Source organism: Hippocampus comes, unplaced genomic scaffold (genome assembly GCF_001891065.2).
Source record: "Hippocampus comes isolate QL1 unplaced genomic scaffold, H_comes_QL1_v1.1 scaffold174, whole genome shotgun sequence".
In the NCBI taxonomy this organism is placed as follows: domain Eukaryota; kingdom Metazoa; phylum Chordata; class Actinopteri; order Syngnathiformes; family Syngnathidae; genus Hippocampus; species Hippocampus comes.
Window position 1 is genome coordinate 9401630 of NW_017805983.1, and position 23314 is coordinate 9424943.

The window sequence follows — 23314 nt, forward strand, 5'->3', positions numbered from 1 at the left end:
GTTTTTAAAAATTTTTTTTTGTTGGGGGTGGGGGGGGGGGGGGGGGGATTACCGGTACAGTATTTGAAATAGGAGCGTTTTGAAACAAATTAAAAGTCCTAACACAAAGCACCACTGTATCTTTTCGCTAGGAATTGTTTGGTTGTCTTGTCATTGTGAGAAGCAACTCCACTCATTTTCTCAGCTAACCATGCAGTTTGTGTGTCCTCAGGGTTTGAGTTTCCACCTAGGAGCCGTGCTGCTCTCTTTAGGCTTCATCACATATGTTGAACATGGTATGAATATTTTCTTGTGCATTATTCGAGTGTAGGGATGAATGAGTACCGATATCATGCTTAACATTTAATAGTTGACTTATTTTATAATGCAGTTCAATTTATGAGAAACACATACTAAAACTCTTGAGTTTTATTTTCCACTTTTGTTAACTGGTTAATAATGAATCCTAAATTCAGAGAGCTGTTAGTGTTTTATTTTGCAGTTTAATTCTCTATTCCATCCTCTTATCATAAATAAACGAAATGTATTTCTTTAAAATGATGTTGTTGGTTTTATTCAAATGGTTTAATTGTAATGTTAATCGATCAAAAGCACTAGTGGTATCGGTTATTTAGCATCAGTCACGGTGAACACACAATGGTTGAGTAATCATACTGGCACTGGTCTGGAAATGAAGTGGTATCGAGCGTCCCCATTATGTTGTATAGTTCTAAATTGCACATTTGTTGATTTAGTTGTTATCGGGGCATTTGATGAAATATTGGGTTTTGTTTTGTGTTTTACAGTATATGTGTTGGCCCAAACTGCATTTCCTGATGTACAGTATCAGGAATACAGTACGATTCTTTGGTATATTCAACATAATGTAACAGGCACGTTGTTGCACTTCACAAAACATTTTGAATTTGTCTTTCAACTGAATTGTAAAAGGAAGTAGAATTTTGGAAGGTTGAAAAAAAAAGGACTACTCAATGAATGTACCCCTGTAGCACATTTCTCACCACATGCAAACACTTGCATCTCGAAACAGATGACACACCATACAGTCATGCTTTATGGTAAATTTGTACCGCAAAGGTTTGTGTCATGCTAAAATGTCCATGTCTATTTCTTTCTTCGTCTCAGTCTTAAGAAAGAGACTCGCCATTATCTTCAGCGCCTGTGTCCTTTCCAGACCTTGCCCCACCAACTGCAGCCATCAGCACAAGAAGGTACAGTGCCTTCTACTCAAATCTTATCCACTAAGAGCAAAATGTCAGATGAGAGTGCCTGTGGACTGATGGCATCTTAATAATATTGATTAAAACTTTAATTAAAATCGATTAAATCTTTCAATAATCCTCTTTATTTGCCAAATTAAGTAGAGTAACCACTCAATGAAGTTGTCTCTGTCTACCAGTAGTACTATGTTAGTATACTGTACATTATTCACACACAGTATTTTAGGTGACATCACATTTACGCAAATGTGTTTTAGTCCATTTGGTTGTACGCATCTACCCACCCACAGAAGTCCATCAAAAGTGTTCCAAATTAGAGTGAATATCTTATTCTTGTTTTGTCTGATTCAGTGCTCAGTCTTTACCTTTTGTAGGAGTATTGGGTGATGCTGCTGAACCTAGTTTTCAGTTTATTGGCCATCTTCCACCTCACCTACTTGGGTTCCATGTTTGATCCGGGTGTTGAAGAGGAAGTGGAAGAGGTAAGAAGAAGCCAGAGTTAAAGCATGTTAGACATTTTACAAATAGCGGAGCTTGTGGTCATAACATATGCGAGCCATGTATGTTCCACGATGGTTACTTTCAAATAAATGGGAGCAAGCCTCACCTTTCAATATGGCCCCATTTTTTTTTCTTTATTCTTACCGATGACCGCTTTATGTAGCAACCTGCCTCTTCCTTGACTGACACTCTAATCTTTTTATGGATTAAAACAAGTGAATACGGTACATTATTGAATGAGAAGCCTCAGTGTGACACAAGCAGTGCGTGAGGGGCAAAGTGGCTAACTGTCATTTTTTTCATAACGCAGCATAAAGCGGCCCTAAAGACAATGAATAGCATTTTTAACCGTACTCCCTCATTTATGAGCTGGTTTGATGTGAAACTTTAGTAGATAGTCGTAAATAAACACAGCACAGATACCGCATCTCTTGTCACACTACATTTCGTGACTTCAAAGTAACTTGTGGAAATGTTTCCACAGAGAAGTACATTCCAGTCCTGTCAAGGAAGCCGCTGTCATTGAATAAACAGCCCGAGTTACGTAGGCCGACTAGTACTTTTGGTGATGTGCAGTGTTGTTTTGGGAGCAAATGGAATTATGGTTCATTTACAATTGTAATAAATGCTTGTTGTGTTGCGTCTCTCCGCAGGGTTATGCAGCTATCCACACCATTCAGAGATGGTCGGAACTTAGCTGGGCAAGCCACTGGGTGGTATTTGTCTTCTGGGTTTTCTACCGTTTAATCCTGTGATTTTATCAAAGTAGTGCTCACTTGCTGGCAGTCATACTCTCAGTCTAGGGTCATGGACTTGCTGTGATCTGGACAAAGGGAACCCACGTGTCGATGACTGAGTCAACCCTTTTTCCTGATCATATGAGATGGAAGTCGGAGAAGATGGAGTCAAGTTACAAATGTTTCCCGTAATATTTGGAATTGTGATTGTCACCATCCACCGTTTGTACTGTATATGTCCCGTTGAATCAAGCATTAATTTCAAAATGCAAATGTTTGTCTGACAGGCTAGTATGATGTATTTATTTGGATGTGATATACAGTATTCACATGTTAAATAATATTCATGTTGAAGGTACTTGGATATTAGTTAACATATCAAATGGTTAACATTCACATCATTTGTTTTTATCATTGCCTTTTGTATTTCGTCAATTAAATCTATGCATATTAATGAAGATTTGCTTTTTTTTTTTTTTTTTTTTCTAACAACCAAATTGTTCCAAGACAGTCACTCAAGTGTGGAGCCGTATCACCCTCTTGTCAGTGGTTCTCAACGTTTGTCACCAAGGGATCCGCAACAGGCTTACTTGTCAAAGTGTCTTTCAAGAGAACCTCATTAACCCTTGTGTTTTTTTTTTCTTTGGTAAACCGAAAATGTTCATTGTCCTCTGCGGCATATCTAGTCATTGCTGATCTATTAAAAAAATAGTAATAATAATATTATGGTCCGTCAATTCGAACTGCTAGACCTCTATACTGTGCTTAGTTCCCACATACAACACTCTAGGTACAAAACAGGTAAGTGGTTTGCCACTCAACTACACTATAAACAAACAGTGTAGCTCAGCCTCTAGATGTGGACGTCATGGATAGCAATATGCCTTTGTTGACAGAAATCCTGGACCCGGTGTTCGAGTGGTTAGCGCGCCTCACAGTGCAGAGGTCCAGGGTTCGATTCCGACTCCATCCTCCCTGTGTGGAGTTTGCACGTTCTCCCAGTGCCGGCGAGGGTTTTCTCCGGGCACGACGGATTCCTCCCACGTTCCAAAAACATGCTTGTCAGGTTAATGGAACACTCTAAATTGTCCCTAGGTGTGAATGTGAGTGCGGATGGTTGTTCGTCTCTATGCGTCCTGCGATCAGCGTGTCTCCACCTACTGCCGGGCAGACAACTGGTGTAGGCTCCATGACCCTGTGCATTTCTTGTGAGGATAAAGCGGTTAGGAAAATCGATGGATGGATGAAAAAAAAGTGCCATTGCTGACTGTTTGCCATTACTGTTTCATTTCTCCAAAAGAAGACAAATTATTGGTGTTTCACTTTCAGAATGATAAGATATAAGTCAAATTTTATGTTCGTCTTTTGTGCAGTTGGATGTATTCATTTTTGTACATGTAGGGGCCACGTTGATTCAGAGTTTCTTAAATAGATTCTGTGTTTTTGGGTGCAATTCACAGATGTGCCCTTTTTCCAAGAGTATAATTAAATAATTGTTTAAGCCTAGTTTTATTTCTTGCTTTTATAGATTTTAAAATGGTTTTTCATTTGCATTATATTGATTGATTGATTGACTGACTGATTGGGGGAGTGACAATGGCGGAGAATGTTTTCGAGATTTTACAAATGGAAAAAAACTGTTTCTGTAGTTATTCTTGTCTTTGTTTTTATGGGTGCACATGCCATTCATCCATCCATCAATTTTCATACCGCAAATGTGAAGTAAATGACATGAGGAGGTTGAAATTTGTTTTTGCCTGCAGTTCCCTCGCCTGGTCACAGGGGGGCGTTGCAGACAGGTTTCTGTCCATGGTACTGAAGGTTGAACTCGAACTGTCCACTCAAGTGTTTTCTTTCCAAGGCGCTGAATTGGTCCGAGTGATTGGGTCTTTTCTTGCTGGGCTGGCCGAGGGATGGAGGCCAAGTTCTAAAGACACACTCGAGCGCTCCATTAGACATCGCTACGTGAAGCTGGCGATGTCGACAAGGAGGGGGAGGGGAGGGCATTAGTCTGAACCTAAGGTAAGGCTTTATTTCTCTCTGACAAAGACGAGGCACGAAGCGCACTGTTTGACTGGGTTTCCGAAGGCCCCGTTTGGCTTCCCAGCGGTTCTTGTACGTTAACTGTGGACGACGTCCGTGGTGTCGGTCGACCCACTTTTCACCGCTACTGGCGAATCATGAGCGTTTGGTCCCGAGGATGCTTTCCAAACGACATTAATCGCCGCTGATGGTGAGGCAGTGGCAACAATGGCGACTCCGTGCCAAAAGCCAGTCGAGTTAATAGTTTGTCGCGGAACGCGTTGTTCCGCGATGGTTTGCGCTTATTTTTTCCTCTCCTGGTATAAATAACAACAAGAAATAGCTCGCACAGGGAGACAGGCCTGTGTGGGGCTGAGCAACCAATTTCTGTCGGCCAAAGTCATATTTGGGTTGTGACTTCTGAGTAGAAATTTCGTGTTTCGTTGTCAGGGATCAGCCCCGTCATTGCTAAGTCACTTTCAAGCAAGAAGATACTTTTTAAAGCCACTTGCCCTGTTTAAAATTGTCTGCTTCTGACGAGTCATGTTTGACACGCTCACATTATCCATTCAAGAAGCACTCCACATGAAATTCAATCTCCTGCATGACCTGTGAATGCAGACTGAGTCAAGCACTATTGCTATTCGACATAACACCTAGTGGACGCTTAGAGATTTAATATTCTCATAAATCCTTTACATGCCGAATACAAAATTGTGTTTTTCCCACAAATGCATTACGTGCATTTAAAGGTGAAGTAAGCTGTGCAAAAGTGTGGAGGGTGTTTGTGCGGCTCGAGTTAGAGGAAAAGTATGAGTGTAGAATCCTTTCGCCAGGAAAAGTGTGGGTGTTGACGAACCACCCACAACCCCCAGGGATGTGACGCCTTTGTGAGCATAATAGCAGCACAAAATGCTCAATATAGTATCGCTTGTGAGCTGCTCCTTTTGTCAGCCTAAAACACTTACCCATCCATGTGCTGCACCGCTTCTTGTTCAGGGTCAGGGGAAGCTGGAACCTATCCAAGCTGACTTCGGGCAAATTGCGGACTGAAGCTTGGACTGGTTGCCAGACAGTCACAGAACATACACTGTATAGAGAGGGACAAGGGCTTTCACACTCACATTCTTTCAAACTCACATTCATCACTGAGTGGGAATTGAACCAGGAGTGCTTGCATGAAATTCAGGTGAGCCAACAGTTACACGATCAGTTAATTGGTTCTGAAATATTGGCCTTTTTTTCCTGCAAGAAAGCTGAAGAAAAAAAAAAAAAAAAATACTACTAAGGGTCCGATCAGATTCGGATGCGACAGTATTTGCTTGTTATCAGGAGACTGCTTTAGTGTGCTCTGGTCCATTAAACAGCACAGGCCTACAGTCCTCACTTGATTGTTTTTTTATTCATTTTTATTTTTGCTTGTTCACCTGAATTTTATAGAGTTTTAAGTTGTAGTTTGCCCTTTGAAACAAGTGATTTTCCGCTGAACTTAAAATTGATTAGATGATGGTTTCTTAAAGGGACAGTTACCCCATAAAAAACAGGGTGGACAGGATTTTAAAGACTCATGCAAAATATACAATATGATTATGACAGTAAAACTTTGTAAGAATGTGTGATTTAGTAATGGATACTTTTTTTGGAATAAAATGATAGAAACACGTTTTAAGATAAAGGATAGTGTGCATTGTTGTCTCTATCTGTCCTGCTCCTGACTGTCAACCAGTCCAGGATTTACTCTGCCTCTCACCAAAATCAGCTGCCATAGGCTCAAGGTCACCCGAAATCCTAATGAGGAAAAAGATGCGACAGTATTTGCTTGTTATCAGGAGACTGCTTTAGTGTGCTCTGGTCCATTAAACAGCACAGGCCTACAGTCCTCACTTGATTGTTTTTTTATTCATTTTTATTTTTGCTTGTTCACCTGAATTTTATAGAGTTTTAAGTTGTAGTTTGCCCTTTGAAACAAGTGATTTTCCGCTGAACTTAAAATTGATTAGATGATGGTTTCTTAAAGGGACAGTTACCCCATAAAAAACAGGGTGGACAGGATTTTAAAGACTCATGCAAAATATACAATATGATTATGACAGTAAAACTTTGTAAGAATGTGTGATTTAGTAATGGATACTTTTTTTGGAATAAAATGATAGAAACACGTTTTAAGATAAAGGATAGTGTGCATTGTTGTCTCTATCTGTCCTGCTCCTGACTGTCAACCAGTCCAGGATTTACTCTGCCTCTCACCAAAATCAGCTGCCATAGGCTCAAGGTCACCCGAAATCCTAATGAGGAAAAAATGGAACATAGAAAATGGATGGATAGCCTTTCACTTGTATTACAGTTTTTTACCTTCAAAGTACTCAAAACACCCTTCATTGATGACACAGCATCAGGAGCAATAGAAGTTTCAATATCTTGCTCAAGGGCACTTGGTCACAAAGGTTCAGAATCGAACCCACAACCTTCAGGTTGGGACAGAAACCACCACTCTAGCACCTCAGCCATGTTGTGTCTATGCATGCGTACCACATGTGCTAACAATATGATATAAAGTTTATAACAATGAAATGATCAGCGTTTGCCGGAGTACATATCTGTAATACATCTTTATTTTTATAGTGCTTTCACAACAGCTGCAGCTGGAACAAAGCACTTTCCACAACATTTAACATAAAAAAAAGATAATACAATGGAATGCATAACATACAGCATCAATTGCATTCACGTTTTATTTACATGAGAGTTAACAGGATTTTATGTTTATGTAGAATATGGGAAAGAAGCTGTTGGTATTGAACCTGGGAAGGGGCTTCTTGTGTTTGATTAACTGATATCTTTGATGGGTTAATCTGTACAGATTATCCCATGTACATGCGAATGTAACACGCGTGTACTACTAATGTCCATCTGCTGTCCAGATGAGCCAAGACACTACAGAGACACGAACACGAACACGTTCCAAAGGCATTCGAGGTCAGTAAAAAACTTTTTTTCAAACTCACATTTGCCTGTTAGAACACTGGCAAAGTGTCAGTCAAATGAGTGTTTCAATGTTTTTGGTTTTTTTTCAGTTTTGTCAGAACTCTCAGGACATGACATGAAGCATGAGCTGACGTGAGTGATTTTTTTTCCTCCTCTACATTTGTATTAATGCTTTGTGAATACTTGCTAATGTGCTACGGTTTTGATGTGTGTCAGTAGCAGTTGTCCAACGCCTGGGTGTGATGGCAAAGGTCATGTCAGTGGAAGATACTCAAGGCATAGAAGGTAGGACTGGATAGCCGGTATGAATCCCTACAGTGCCCAAGGCAGATAAGAATTATTATGAGCCAGTATGTAATGTTTTAGTGCACTGGGATGTCCAACGGTGAAGAAGAGAAAGCTGGAGGAGGCAGAGGCTGAGGAGAACCAGTCTTCTCCCAAGAAGAAGGGTCAGTCCAGCTTAATGGAGGCAGAAGAAGACTTATCCATAAACAATGACGAGGATGAGGAAGAAAAGGATGAGAAAAATGAGAAAGACGAGGAGGACCTCAAAGAGGAGAAAAATTCAAACACCAGACCAGACTCAATAAAAAGTGAGTCAAAGCATATCGTACAGTCCCCACCAAAAATATTGGGACGGCAAGTTGTTTTTGTTGGATACTGAAGACATTTGGGTTTCAGATCATTAGATGAATATAAGACAAACGTTCAGAATAACAGCTTTATTTTATGGTATTTATATTTAGATCTGTTAAACAACTTAGGACAGAGCACCTTTGGTTTGAAGCCACTCACTACACCATAAACAAACAGAGGAGAAGTATTGGAACAAACATTGTTAAATGAACTTGAAGGGATATTTTCCCCAAAACACACTGCCAACACAACAAAGGGCTTCGACAGGGGTTGCCAGTCAATTGCAGGGAACACAACCAACCTTTCACACGTAGGGACAATATACCGTGTTTAATTAATCTACCATGCATGTTTTTGGTATGTGGTACGAAACCAGAGTATCCAGAAAACCCACACAGGCACGGACGGGGATAACATGCAAACTCCACACAGAAAGACCAGATCCCGGAATTGAACCCCAGACCTTTGTACTGTGAGGCACACGGGCTAACCAGTCATCCACCGTGCCTCCCATGTGTAGCACATCTAGATGTTAATACAATCAAATAAAAGGTGGCATTTCAACATTCATCGTTTGATCTGAAATCCCAATGTCTTCAGTATACACCAAAAAAAGGAATTGAAATTGCCCTTTCAATAATTTTGGATGTGGCTGTTTTATATTATATTATAGATTGATGTGTACCACAGCTTTACATATTTGATTCACAGAAAACAGCTGCCCATTGATCAAAGAAGACACAGCAGTTGCAGAAACAGTTGTTTGCGCTCCAACTAAGGATGAGGAGAACATCACCTTAGAGGTTGAGAATGTAGTTGTGACTGAGGAAACTAGTAGGAGTGAGAAATTGGCAAGAGAGGAACAACTGTCTGATACCGAACAAGACAAAACAGACACAACACCAAAAATTGAAGACAAGCAACAGACAGCAGAGCACCCTCAGAGAGACTTCGAGAGAACTGAGGTTGAACATACAAAAGAGGAGGAAGAGGAGGAGGAAGCAGAAGAGCAGACTGAAAAAACAAATGGTTTTGTAGGGGACAGGGAAGTGGAAAGACAGTCAATAAGCCAGGAAAACTCTGATCACCAGTACTCCACTGGACATTACATCCATCATCAAGTCAATGAGTTAGCACAGGACCAGAGAAAGAACGAGGAGAAAGAGGAGGAAGAAGATGAGAGGGTCCAAGAAGTTGATACCCCTTACTCAATGAGTCCACGCAGTCAAGGATCTCAGGAGTCTCTTGAGACAGAAAAGGTCTGCACACCCACGACTGAGGAAGAGGCATACGAAGCGCAGCAGGAGAGGGAAGAGGACGAGCGTCAGGATGAAGCGGCCAAAGTGGAAGAGGTAGAGGTGGAGGAAGAAGAAGAAGAGGAAGAGGAGGAGGAGGAGGAGGATGGTGTTGAGGACCAAAGCTCCAGCAAATCCTCTCCGACCACAGTGGTAATAGAGGTACGCTCTGAAGAGGAGGAGGATGATGAAGAAGAGGATGATGGCGATGACCGTGACTGTATCTCGGATGGTTCGGGGATCACCGACGATTCTGAGAACTGGGATATGACCCGAGGGAACCTGGGGCTGTTGGAGCAGGCCATCGCCTTGAAAGCTGGGGAGGGGAAGGCGGGACAGGAGGCCCAGAGTTCCCAAGACTACCAGTCGTACAGCAGCCCCAGTAAAAGCACAGAAGCAGCGATTCGACGCAACGCCCAATACAGTAAAGGTAGCCACTGCTTCTCTTTCATGTCTACTCTATGCAGAATATTGACGCATTATTTGTTGATGACATTCTGATATGATCCCAATTGTCCTTGCTCGCATTGATTTGATTGCATTGATTGATTGACTGGAGATTTAAAAAAAAAGATGTCAACACATCCCTTCCGATTCAAATGCCAGATTTTTGTGAGATCATTCATGAAATCATTTGAAAACTTGACCATTAATGTGACCTCTAACCTCTACAACTCAACATTTGCTTAGATGGAAAAAAAGCTGCGGGAATAATGTAGCTGCACAAGTGTACCCACCTTCTTATAAGTGGGGATATGGCTGTGTTCCAAGTTAAGCAGCCACAAACAGAAGTCACCATTTAAAGGGATTGTAAGGTCGGGATTGTCCGTTTTTCACTAACGAGCTCAATTTATGTATTTTTTTCAATCAGGAAAATAATATTAGCTTGTATTTTCAATGTTATTAATTTGTTTCAGAGAAATCAGGAAAGAACTAACTACATTCAAAACTCTCCATGGCTGATTTATAAGACAATGAGGAAAGAAGCAATTTACATGCAGCCTCTGTCATCCTAATCTGTTTTCATTGAAAAGTCACCAAGATATGCAATCACTATGCGTTCTGATAGACGTTTTGTAATCTGATTGTTGTTTGCTTGTTATAAATTAGATTTCAATCTATAAGCGTTAGCTTGACTTACTTTTTTTCCAAGTCCACCTCCAGAGCGTACACCGACACCACTCATCCGAAAATGATGCCCAAAAATTGGCCACACTGGGCTGAAGGGTCCCCCATCCATCGTTTTTCTACACTGCGTGTCCTCATTAAAGTAATTTATCACAACATATTCGTAACTGCTAATTAATCCCTCCTGGCTCTCTTCAGAGAAGAAGGAAGTAAAGTGTCCAACCCCTGGGTGTGATGGGACAGGTCACGTGACGGGACTGTACCCTCACCATCGGAGTCTATCTGGATGTCCTCATAAGGATAGAATTCCTCCAGAGAGTAAGAACAAGACTATACAGAAATCTGACTCTGCTTGTTACAGCTGCCGCTGTTGTGAAAGCGCTATATAAATCAGCATGTATTGGATTGTATTGTATTGTATTTAGCAAACTGTTGTTCAGAGTCAAAATTTTCAGAGTTAAGGCTTGATGTTGTGTTTCAACTATAAATTCTATGTATGGTAATCATATTTCCTCTATTAAAGCTGCAGCTAAAAGTACTACTCCTGAAACTAATACTACTAACTTTGCTAAATATGCCACTACCGTCGGTTGTGTGCGCTACTATTTTATTAGTAAGCTTTTCAACCTAAACAGGCTGAAGAGTTTGTATGTTCTGTGTCTGTAGTCCTGGCCATGTATGAGAACGTCTTGAAGTGTCCCACTCCTGGCTGCACAGGTCAAGGCCATGTCAACAGTAACCGCAACACACACCGCAGGTTAATAATGGACTCACTTGCATGCACACACTCACTGGACAACTGTGGTTGAGCATGCAAGCTAGGAGGTGCTTTGTGTCTTTTACAAAGGATAACTCAAGAAGCACGGGCTCATACAAGGTGTCAGAAAAGTACTCGGATGAGTTTCATAAACGATAGCTCTCAAAGCCGAATTACAAGTTTTCCCCTTCAGTGCGGGTTAGACGTGGGTCTCGTCCTCAGCATGTCTACAAAGAGGCGCTGCAACGCTTGCTTTGTTCAGTGCGCGAGACGCGAGAGCACCCTCCCTGCGCAAAAGACGAACACTGGCCAAAGTGTGTGAGACTCCAGGCAAATTATTTTGAAGGGGAAAATTAGTAGTTTGGATTTAAGATTTTTGGCACACCAGTCCAGGAACTTTTTTTGGTCAGACCTCATTTCCTTTCATCACATTGCGGATCTTTTTTTTTTAATTCTTAGATTCAGCAATGACAAGTATTTTATTGACATATTGGTGCTTCAATCTAACCTTGTATTGCTAACACATTCTACGCATCCTCACACTATGTGGTCGTGTTTGAGTTATTTGTGCTTTTAAGCATCAACTACTGAATTGGTTACAACACAGGTTGTTTGTTAAGGGTCAAAGTAAATAGTGGCGACTGCTAAAGCGCTAAAATCCATCAAACTTAAAGCAGAAGTCTAAAAATGTCTTTACAATACTATGTTCTATCTTCCTGCACTAGACTAACGACAATATTCTGATTAATAATTAGTCTGTGGAATATGAGTTAGCCGAAAAATTCACGTGTTTTTATCCATCTTAGGGGATTGCCATTTTGCCTTGTACTGCCACTTTGCTGTTGACTGAAAGGGTCATTTTCATTTTCATTTGAAGTTTTGGTAATGGCATGATGTTGAGCTATCTTTGGAGAACCATGGTGTTTTACTATCAATTCGGTATGAGTTTATTCTTATTTCTGACATTTGTATTCCAATATCTAAACATTTGCGTGTCAATCCCGTCAGTCTGTCGGGCTGCCCTATTGCTGCAGCAACTAAAATGAACAAAAACCAGGACAAGCAGGTCCATCTACAGGCTGCAGTCAGCGAACCCACGTCCAACTCTGACAGGGTGCTCAGGTGAGACTTTTTTTTTTAATTCAGGGATTCGATGACAAGATTTGTTCAATTGCGATGATGACTCACTCCTTTTTCTTTCTAGGCCCATGTGTTTTGTGAAGCAGCTGGAGATCCCTCAGTATGGCAATTATGGTCCCAATGCGGTCACCACCACACCGCGAGCAAACCTGGCCAAAGAGTTGGAGAAATATTCAAAGGTGTCTTTTGACTATGCAAGCTTTGATGTCCAGGTGTTTGGAAAGCGTATGCTTGTTCCAAAGACAACCACCACCGAAACATCACCCAAAGCCTTCAAATGTAAGTAACACATCATAGTCGAGGAAGTGCAAAATTAGTAGCAAGTTATGCATGTGAATTGTATTGAAAATTGGAGGCTTCCAGTGTAGCACCTAGAACACGCTAGTAAAGGACCACACAGTCTCATGCTGGCTCTTGTCCTCAATTACAAGTTGAGGGGGCCAATTTTGTGAACATTTCTTGAAGGATGGAAGATCATAGTGCAGATTAGGGGTCACCAAACTTTTTTAAACTGAGAGCTACTTCTAAGATACCAATTAATGCGAATGGGTGTCACTTTGACACACACTTCTGAAATAATGAATCTGCTCAAATTTAAGTCAACTCAACTGAACTGTATTTATAGAGCACTTTCAAACAGCCATCGCTGCATACAAAGTTCAGATCTGAGTCATGCTGAGTCAAATGCCAAAGAAAACAAGCGAATTTTGAGGCGGGTTTTAAAGATGGGCAGCGAGGGGGCTTGCCGAATGTTGGATGGGAGGTCATTCCAGAGAGAGGGACCAGCAACGCAAAAGGCTCGATCCCCTCTGAGCTTCCGTTTTGTTCTTGGTACTTCGAATAATGTCTGGTCCGCAGACCTGAGGCGCCGGGCAGGTGTCTAGGGGCGGATGAGCTCAGAGAGGTAAGGTGGCGCGAGGTCATTCAAAGATTTGAAAACAAATAAAAAACTGAAAAGAACTCTAAAATGTATAGGGAGCCAGTGAAGGGATGCCAGAGTAGGAATTACGTGCTCCCTCTTACGAGTACCAGTCAAGAGGCGAGCAGCAGCATTCTGGACCAGCTGGAGACGCTTAATGCAGGATTGGCTGACTCCAAAGTAAAGTGCATTGCAGTAATCGAGTTGGGATGTGATGAAGGCATGAATTACTGTCTCTAGGTGCTCATGAGAAAGAAGAGGTTTTACTTTAGCCAGCTGTCTAACATGAAAGAAGCTGGATTTAACAACAATATATGTCACAGGTATAAAATGGAAAGGGCCTCTTATCCTGCCTCTTATCCTACATGTGTAGATGTTTCCCTCCTCCACCACATGTAATTCAAATGATCAGCTCACCAGCAACCTCTAAAAGAGCCTCACAACAATCCTGGTTGAAAATTAAAAAAAAATGTCAAGAAAAGGGATTTTAAGGATTTTACATTGTTGCATTCTTTCATGGCAATTACAAATAGAGTTTGCGTTATCAACACTCTGCACAATTAAAACTCATTGCTTTTTTTTTGTTTTGTTTTAAAACATGATGTTATCTGTTTACAGTTCATAAGTTGCATCTTTGGGCTTCTCTCCTTACTGCCTGCCTTCTCATGCACAACCGGCTTAGTTGGCCAGCGTGCGAAGAGTTACAATGCATGCACTTAACGTTGTATTTCCTGTGAACGTACGTTTATTACCGTGATGGCAACAAAAAAGCAACCGGTTGCGATTGATTATTTTTGCTTATGCAACCATGGCACTTAATTCAATGTAGGCCACACAGGAGAAAAACATTGGAGTTTGACGTGAAAATGTGGCTATAAAGTCCCATTCATTTGTGTGAGCGACAACATGCCCTTGAGTGAACATTTATGAGGCCCACACAAATACATAAATACCACTTGCATTCACTTGTTGGGTGAATAATAGCAACGTCTGGTAGCGCTACGATGGCATAAAAGCCTCCGTTTCTTCTTCGTTGTGTTTAATGGCGGCCTGCAATGTGAAATAGAGAACTACTGCCACCCATTGATGTGTGATGATTACTGCTTTGGCTGACAAACTTTTCATTAGAAACAAAAGAACTCTTTCATTTCTTTTTAATCACCGTATCACACATTTCGCACTTGACTCGCCAATTCATAAAGTAGATCCAAGTTCCCCTTGAAATGACTACGCAATCGTATTTAATGCTTCAGTTTTATTTACCATTACCCCTTTTGTAATCCTGGCTAAAGCTACGATAGGAACTCTGGGAATCAGTGTTGTGTGCCAAAAATTTAAAATTTGTTATCTGGGCTCACAGCTGATAAAAAATACTTCAGTAGAGCAAGGATCAAACATCAAGATGAAAAGATGGAAAGCTGCAAAAACAGACCATGTGTCAATGACATCATTCAAAGCTTTTTACAAAGCAGCAAATCAGATTGCTCTGATGTCCCGGTCACTCTCACATGGTGCTTCTGTCAGGGGATCACTGTGATGTATCTGTTCTAGTCCAACGTCTGAAGTCCAGCCTTTATGTTTATGTACATGATTTAATGAGATATCTTTCCCCAAAAATTGATAATGTTGAAGCTAACCTCTGCTCTACCTCGACCCCACGCAGCTAAATCCTTCCCTAAGGCCTCTTCCCCAAGCGGAACAGGCTCAGGAGGTATTTCGAACAGTACTTTGTCCTCCAATGAGTACGACTGCAGTCAAGACGCCGAGGCGGCCCACATGGCAGCAACGGCCATCCTCAACCTGTCCACTCGCTGTTGGGAACGACCAGAGAGCCTTAGCGCCAATCCCAGGGAGCCCTGCACCGAGGTACGCTGAATTCCATTACATTACAGCCTGCTTGCTAAATTGCAGTCTTAAAGGTACCCGACGTTCTTTGACAGCTTATATTCTGTTCTTGGAAAATTGTAGGAGCCAGATATTGAAGTGGATGAGAACGGCACCTTAGACCTTAGCATAAAAAAAAACAAGCGAGAGAGCATGCAATCTCCGGAGCCTTCGTCTTCCTCGTCGTCGTCTTCTCAACACACGCTAGGTGTTTCATCTCAGGGCCACACTCAGCCTGAGTGGGAGGGGCCACTCGACTTTACGATATCAAGTGGAGTAAAGGAGGAAGGCCACGATGAGGTACAATACACAGCCACTCAAAGTCACAGATTCAATGAGCACTTGTGGGCAGTAAAAGAGTAAAAAAACTGAAAAGAAATAATGTACATAAGCTGTTAAGTGGATCTTTTTTTTGTTTGTTTTTTACCAACTTGTCATCAGGTGGATTATACAGCTACCTCATACACGTCTTCTGATGTCGAGGATGAGGACCAGGAGAACCTGGAGAACCTAGAGGAGAGGAAGTACCCTGGGGAAGTTACCACCAGCAGCTTCAAGGTCAAGTTTCAGCCTAAAGACAGTAAAAAGGAGATCCTTGTGTAAGTACATCTGTCTTCTTACTCACAAATGTCTATCTGAAAGAAAATTGCCCCACATTTTTTCTTTTCTTTTTTTTGCATTTTCAAAGCAATTCCTTTGTACTGTTTTAATAGCACTGGAGCTTCTCCTCGTTTATTGCTCAAATTTGCCATGATATATAATATAATACATAATAAGATCATTTCCATACTGTGCGACGTAACTATTTTTCATATTTTCAAAACTAACACTTCTTAATTGAGTATTGTTTCGAGATAGCTTTAGCAGTAGTTGCTGGCACTGACAACTTCTGCCCCACCTTGACACTGTAGATGTCCCACTCCAGGCTGTGATGGCAGTGGACACATCACTGGCAACTACGCATCACATCGAAGGTAAGCCGGATCGACACTGGCCTGAGAGTAAATTCAACTGTTTCATTCAAAATGTAAAATTTAAAACACAATCTGCATGTTACACCAAATTGAAAGTCTTCCCACAGATCGTGGTGTCATGTGTCAACTAACTGAGACCACGGTCTTGCTAAGACTCATGAGATGAATCGCCATTATTGAATAGGTTGCGCATGATTGTGATTGTGAAGACAATATACATACAAGTGCTGCTCTAAAAGCGATGGGATAGAAAAGAGAGCTGTATTTCTCTCTGTCTTGTCTAGCTGGCTGTTTAATTCAGGCTCTGCTTCATTCAATCTTCCATTCCAAAAAGCCGACTCTTGGCCTGTTTTCTGATAGATTCTCTCTAATCTTCCAGTCTGTCAGGCTGTCCTCTTGCAGATAAATCACTACGGACACTCATGGCTGCCCACACAGTTGAACTAAAGTATGTGTGCTGTCTTTTGCCTCTCAACTTCATGTTCTCCAAGGGGCATATTCTCCCGTGCGCTGAAGTCAGAAAAGGCGGTCTGCCGTGCAATTTTTTTTTTTTTAACCGCGCAATTTCTCTTCGTTTGTCACTTACACATCTTCATCAAATCTACACAGTCCGGGCGGAGCAACCTAGAATAAAGGGCGTTCCCTGACAAATCTCGCAGTTTACGTATTCTCCTGGAGAACTAAGCATCTATTCTCTTGTGCGTTCCAAAAGCTCTACTAAGGTCTAGTGCAGGGGTGGGCAATCCTAGTCCTGGAGGGCCGCTATCCTGCATGTTTTCCATCTGTCCCTTCTCCAACACACCTGATTCAAATGATCAGATCATCAGCAAGCTCTGTCGAGGCCTGAACAATTGAATCAGGTGTGTTGCAACAAGGACAGATGGAAAACATGCAGGATAGCGGCCCTCCAGGACTGGGATTGCCCACCCCTGGTTCTAGTGCCTCGCAAAAGGTGAAATATATTGCACGTTTTGTGTCATTTGACAGCCGATGATGGCGTGTGATAACTGTCACCGGCCAACTGGGCTGATTCATGCTGATGGGGCAGGTTTGAGGGGGGCACATCTGGCCCAACTCAGCAACTGCCCAACGGCTGTAGGTGTGTCCCTACAGTACATTACAAGGATGTTCCGAACAGTGACATTATACCATCCATGTCCTAAAAGTTCAGTTATAAGCATGGTATTCTAATTGGGTTGCTTTTGTTGAATGGATTAAAAAGTGATTGTAAAATCACACTCTTTTAAAGTAGCCTGAAGATGAGCCGCACATGTCCCTGGCGAGTATCAGTTCAGGGTGTGCTATGGAAATTAATTTCACATTTCAAGGGTGACATATTTTCCGATGAAATTCACGTCTCGGGAAAATTCCGTAATCCGAGATTTGCAGGAATCCTCAGAAGTCAGCGCTCACACCTCTGCGCTGGGATTCACAAGTTACACATGGTGGGTGTGTCAGACGGCCGGCCGGGAGAACACTTTGAAAGTGCACAAAGCGCAAACTGGAGAATATGCCCCTTAGCGCTGAGTTAACTTTACGATTATTTTCCTGTTTTCACTATTCCATCTATTTTGATGGCCTATTGATTTTGATGATAATTTGGAGGAAATATAGGTTATGAAAGCATTTAAGTCCGACGGTCTCTGAACATCCTAGGTGCCCGACTCCTGGCTGTGATGGATCAGGCCATATCACAGGAAACTATGCCTCACATAGAAGGTATAAAATGTTCTTCAGCTGTGTTTTTCTTGATGTTTTATCAGCTAATGCCTCTGTGGTCTTATCTACCAGTCTGTCTGGATGCCCCAGAGCCAAGAAAGGTGGAGTCAAATCAAACCCCACAAAGGACGACAAAGATGATTCTGAATTATTGAGGTGAGAGAACTGAAGCCAACCCAACCACGACTGGAGCTGATTGGCACTGAGTAGTGGTGGGACTGATACTGGCACTGAGTAGTGATGGGACTGATACTGATTGGTTTTGTATTGTTGATTATTGCTCACGTGGAAGCATGATGGACAAGCATGCTTTTTCTCCACATTAATAAAACCCCCTCTGGTGGTGTGTACAGGTGTCCCGTCCCTGGTTGTGACAGTCTTGGGCACATCAGCGGGAAGTACGCCACCCACCGCAGTGCTTATGGCTGTCCGCTGGCAGCGCGTCGACAGAAGGAGGGTCTTCTTAACGGCACTCCCTTCTCCTGGAAGACTTTCAAGAGCGAGGGTCCAACCTGTCCAACACCTGGCTGCGATGGCTCGGGTCATGCAAATGGGAGTTTTCTGACACACCGGAGGTACAGTATCTTGATATTTTTGCCACTCGATATACTGGTGTGCACGTTATGCAAGATTGTTTCAAATGAACTATTTATGCCATAAACATGTCCTAGCATCATTATTTGACGGCATGCTTTGTCCTAGTTTGTCAGGTTGTCCCAGAGCACTCGCCAGTAAGAAGAAAGCCAAATTCCCTGGAGACGAGTATATCACTGCCAAATTCAGAGCGAGTGATGGTAAGACGTAACCCTTTCATGTTTACTTCTACTTCAAATAACCACAAGAAATTCAGGAGTTCATGTGACTTTTTTTTCCACCACAAACGTGATCCCTGAAAATAAAAGTAACGATGAACGGTTGTGTTGTTTCTTGGACTAAGTTCTGGATAATGATGAGGATATCAAGCAACTCAATGAGGAGATTAACGATCTGAACGAGTCGAATTCAGAGATGGAGGCCGACATGGTGAACTTGCACACTCAGGTGAGTGATTTTGTTGACGTTGGAAACTCTGAATGAAATGTATAAAAATATGTCATGTACTGATGGCCTTCCATACTGAGATCAAGACAGCAGATAAGTCCCAAGTCTTGTCATTTGCCTGTAATTTAACTTGCAGGTTGCAGCTCCTTGCCATGACCGTCAATATCAGTAGTTGTACTGCCCTGTGAGCAAAAGTATCAGGACATGTTTCTCACTGCTGTGTGCTGTGTTCTGTTGCCTTATTCCTACGACTCATTGTTCAAAAAAAAATAAAAATAAAAAATAGAGCTACGTAATAGATCTATGGAAGATTTTATGGAGTGGTGAGACAAAGATACTATTTACCAAGGTAATGTGAAGAATAAACTTTGGAGAAAATCTGCTTTGGTCATCTGTAAACCATTGAGGACGACTTCCTCTTGGACAGGCTCACTTGCGGTCTTCATTGATGAGATAACTCAGAATGGGTAGGGCAAAATGAATTCAGAACATTTTGTCAATCGGTGTAAAGAAAGATGCAGCCAAATTGATTTGGAGATGCTTCATTTTGCAGTACGATGATGGCTCAGAACACAGAACAACACAGGAGTTCATGAGGGGCAAGAAGTGGATGGCTTGTGGAATGTCAATCTCCAGACTTGAAACTCTAAAGAGCATGCTAACGGGCAGACTGAAGTGGTCAACGCCAATAAAATAAGCGAAAGAGGCTTCAGTGAAGGAAAGGTCTTTAAAAGAAGGCTTGATGCACTTTATTGCAAGCAAAGCATTTGCAACCAAATACTGTATGAGATTTAGTGGTTTGGAGAATGAATGAATGATTGAACACGTCATCAGTACCATGTCCCATGGTCTCGATTGACTTTTTGGGCGTTTTCTCGTGAGCAACACTCAGTGGTAGCTGCCCCGCCCCTGGTTGATCAGACCTGGATGTTTGTCGCATTGAAGGAACCTTGTGGTCGAGGGTTGCCAGGGCAGCACACCTGCGTACAACCAAGCTGTAGGTTGGTTGGAGAGGGCAGGACATTTCATAGGTGTCTCTGAAGATGAAGTTTATCCTATGCTCCTTGGCTTGGGATGCAGCTATGGCGCACTTGGCTTCTTCTTCCCTGGTGGCACACCTCCACCTACAAACAGTGCCAAGATTTAGATGCAGTACAGTAGCCGTTTGCCTTGTGAGTGTCGTTGCTCCCGATCTGAGATGCCCTCTGCCATGGTGGACATGCCTCACTAGGTCCCAGTGGCGAACAGTGGTCTATACTTCAGAAACCGCTTAACCCAGCCTCCATTTCTTCCCTGTTTCTCGTGCCGGAGCAGAGGTTATGTTTCAGTAAGACTGAATAGCCTGCTGATGGAGTTGTCTCTGTTGTAGATCTCTTCTATGGAGAACAACCTGAAGAGCATGGAGGAAGAGAACAAGCAAATTGAAGAGAAAAATGAGGCCTTGTTTTTGGAGTTGTCAGGCCTGAGTCAGGCTCTGATCCATAGCCTGGCCAACATTCGTCTGCCAACCATGGTAAGCATGTGTTAATGTTTGCAAATGAACACTAAATATCTTGTCTTTGTATTGTATTCAGCTGAATATGGGTTGAAAATAATGTGCAAATCACAGTATTCTGTCTTTAGTCATGTTTTACACAAAGTCCCGGCTTCATTGGAATCGGGGTTTGTAGAATTGTAAAAAGAAGTTCCATCAACCCATTTTCTACAGTGCTTGTACTAATTAGGGCAACCAGTCATGGGTGTAACCCGCCTCTTATCCACGGTCAGCTGGGATAGGCTGTAGCTCACCCACGACCCGTCATGACGACAAGTGCTGTCAAAAGCGGATCGATGGAATTTAAGGATTTGAAAATTGTTCCGCTGTCTGCATTCAGCAGGAACCCTTGTCGGAGCAAAACTTTGACAGCTACGTGGAGACCCTCACTCACATGTTCACCAATAAGGACTGCTACCAGAACCCTGAGAACCGGGCTCTGCTCGAATCCATCAACCAGGCGGTCAAGGGAATAGAGGCGTGAGAGATCCCAGAAACATGCGGACGTCCCCCCAGAGATAGTGTTAGTGAAGGAAGCTTCTCATTTGGAACATTGCCATCTGTTCTTTGTATATTTCTTTGTTCTCGTGTATAGTTTTCCTGTTTGCATGTTGCTTTAGGACAGTGAGAGTGGGAACACGCGAGAGGATGATGACACACTGCAGTCAAACTGCTACGGTGATGACACTGAGGTGTGTAGCAAAACATATCCTACGTCCACTCTATAATGGTAGTAGTATTCTGTAAGATCATAGTGACGTTCCACCTGCTGGACTAGTCTTTTCTATATTCCTTGGTACTATTGCTGTGTAACTATGTGTCATTTGCAAATATTTGGTTCTTTATGGAATATTTATTGTTGTTGCGCGTATTATCATGTTTGTCTACTATTATTTATAAAAGTCCCTGTAAAGTGAAACTAAAAACACTATAAATTTAAGTGTGTTGTTAAAAAAAAAAACTGTCAAATTTTAATGAATGAAAAATACTTATATCGCAAAGTAAATACAATGAAGCTTTGAAATTGCGATAAAAATCAAGCTCTTCCCTCAGCTCTAAGATGTGGGCGTGTCCGTGTTAGCTGTCAGTCAAATATATTAATATATCCTCCATCTTTCTAATGCCTACATTCCTATATGGTTGAGTGGCTGGAAAATATCCCACACGTCATTGTGGGACTTTTCACTGCCACACCAAGTGGCACTAGCCATCAGCTAGCTCGTGGTTTAACCCTTTCATGCACCAATAATGATAACCTGCAACCTGATAAACTGTCCACTGTAGTAATCGCTGTCCCTGAAAGGCGATAATGGAAAATCAACAGTTTATTAAGCCCAGCTACCTAACTGCAAGCTATAGTGTTAGAAATGACCCAAGCAATTACAACGAAGTTTGCGTCGGATGGGAAAACCTCGCAGTTCGTATAAAATAGGGGAGGTGCAAGACATGCGTCACTGAGTGCCGTATTTAGCCACGCCCAGAGAAGAAAAACCAGGAAAACTGAAAGGCTGGAAAATAGTTTTTAATTTTTGCACATTTTCAGCAATGAACTTAAAGCATGCATAATGTGTTTACAAATTGCTGAATTCACTTTACAGGGTCTTTGAGTATTTATTCACTATTTATTTTTAACGTGTTACTTGAGAAGATTTGAAACCAGGAGACAAAACTCAAGTAAACATGAGAAGGGAAACAATTTCCCCTGCACTGATGAACAAAGGAAATATTTTAAGATATCAACTATGAATTGTTTTATAAAGTTATTTATTTAAAACACTGCAATCTTTTTACAGTAAATGCAAACATTTTGTATATGAAAGTTTTGAAATAATTTACTAATGACTTTTATTTATTGATTTATTTTTTGGTGCTTGTTTTTATGATTTTAACGATACATGTGGTGGAGTACTTTGCAACTCACTAAGAATATTGAAGTGCACAGGTGTGTTGATGAACAAAGTGACGTGTGGAAACAAAGTGACGGTGAATATTTATTTAGTTATGTCAATGTGTGATGATGACCGTGTGGATTCTCTTTGCTAGTTCTTCAAATAAACGTTGACCAATATTTTGGACGGTGTCTCTCCAACTTGACATCTTTTGCTGGGGACACATTGAAGGAAATTCATTTTTTAACTGCTGGTATACAAATGGTTGTTCTCTGGGGTGCCTATCCATCGAGTGTGCCCCATGGATGGATTTGTTTTCGCGCTGTTAATCGTAGTGTAATGGGGGTTATCCACGCAGCACTTATATAGCACACTCGTGCTAAATGCACAGGTGCTCTTCTCAGAACTTTTTTCTCGGAGGATATGGATGGAATGAAACCAGAATAGACTTGTTCAATTTTTTGAACAATGAACTGCCTGCATTTATTTAATACAAAAAAAATGAACAATCACCCTTTCACTTCCCTCAATGTCCTTCGTTTTATTTCAACCTCTGGTTTAAAAAAAACTAACAAAACACAGAGCTCTCGAGAAAATAAACAAAACACTGTTCATCTACCTGGAGCGTGTGTTTTTATGGAGCAAGTAATGTTTCAACTTCTTATCTGTTGGATGAGAAGTTTCAAACTACCTATGTCCTCAAAACTGGTGAGATGTTCCACTCGACCTGGGCGGGCGTTGACAGTCGCAGTCACTGTTCTAATGCATATTACTGCCACCTACTGGACTCAAGAGGATCACTGAAGCCAGTGAGTCAGATGGGCTTGAAACGATTGGTCACCCTTGTGGAGGTCTGCATGACTGAATTGTTTTTTTTAAATCAACTAAGAGAGTGCTTCATTGAATCTTGGTTTGAATTATGCCAGCCTTAAG

At 41.7% G+C, this 23314-nt stretch overlaps 2 protein-coding genes across 12 annotated transcripts in view; both read left to right on the forward strand.

Annotated features, from left to right (window-relative positions):
• LOC109528448 (protein-serine O-palmitoleoyltransferase porcupine-like) overlaps positions 1-2916 on the forward strand; it is a 9192-nt gene extending 6276 nt beyond the window's left edge. For all 3 annotated transcript variants that reach the window (XM_019891049.1, XM_019891047.1, XM_019891050.1), the window contains 4 exons: positions 212-275; positions 1126-1211; positions 1595-1702; positions 2375-2916. In XM_019891049.1, the coding sequence (XP_019746608.1) occupies positions 212-275; positions 1126-1211; positions 1595-1702; positions 2375-2476 (360 nt within the window). In that variant the 3' untranslated portion in view covers positions 2477-2916. The remainder of the gene's footprint in view (positions 1-211; positions 276-1125; positions 1212-1594; positions 1703-2374) is intronic.
• A 1313-nt stretch (positions 2917-4229) lies between these two features.
• On the forward strand, positions 4230-22567 carry LOC109528447 (myelin transcription factor 1-like). Of its 9 annotated transcripts, none has more exons than XM_019891043.1 (22): positions 4231-4480; positions 7341-7456; positions 7555-7597; positions 7682-7750; positions 7832-8058; positions 8813-9826; positions 10723-10842; positions 11191-11281; positions 12290-12403; positions 12486-12700; positions 15004-15206; positions 15309-15524; positions 15666-15823; positions 16136-16198; positions 16578-16646; positions 17855-17917; positions 17990-18073; positions 18271-18492; positions 18620-18711; positions 18855-18958; positions 20328-20471; positions 20833-22567. In XM_019891043.1, exons 2-22 carry the CDS (start codon positions 7402-7404, stop codon positions 20974-20976), a joined length of 3510 nt encoding a protein of 1169 aa, XP_019746602.1. In that variant the 5' UTR covers positions 4231-4480; positions 7341-7401; the 3' UTR covers positions 20977-22567. The 9 variants fall into 9 exon arrangements, with proteins under 9 accessions (XP_019746597.1, XP_019746601.1, XP_019746599.1 ...); XM_019891044.1 differs by having other exon boundaries at positions 20836-22567; XM_019891038.1 differs by having other exon boundaries at positions 4230-4480; positions 17855-18073.
• The last annotated feature ends 747 nt before the right edge of the window (positions 22568-23314 follow it).

What these genes read in the sequence shown, in the direction of transcription:
- LOC109528447 (XM_019891038.1), top strand. Translation starts at nt 7,402, where the DNA reads ATGAGCCAAGACACTACAGAGACACGAACACGAACACGTTCCAAAGGC. An exon ending in CAGACCAGACTCAATAAAAA is followed by an intron (nt 8,059 to 8,812) that starts GTGAGTCAAAGC and finishes TTTGATTCACAG; the next exon opens with AAAACAGCTGCCCATTGATC. An exon ending in ATCACCCAAAGCCTTCAAAT is followed by an intron (nt 12,701 to 15,003) that starts GTAAGTAACACA and finishes GACCCCACGCAG; the next exon opens with CTAAATCCTTCCCTAAGGCC.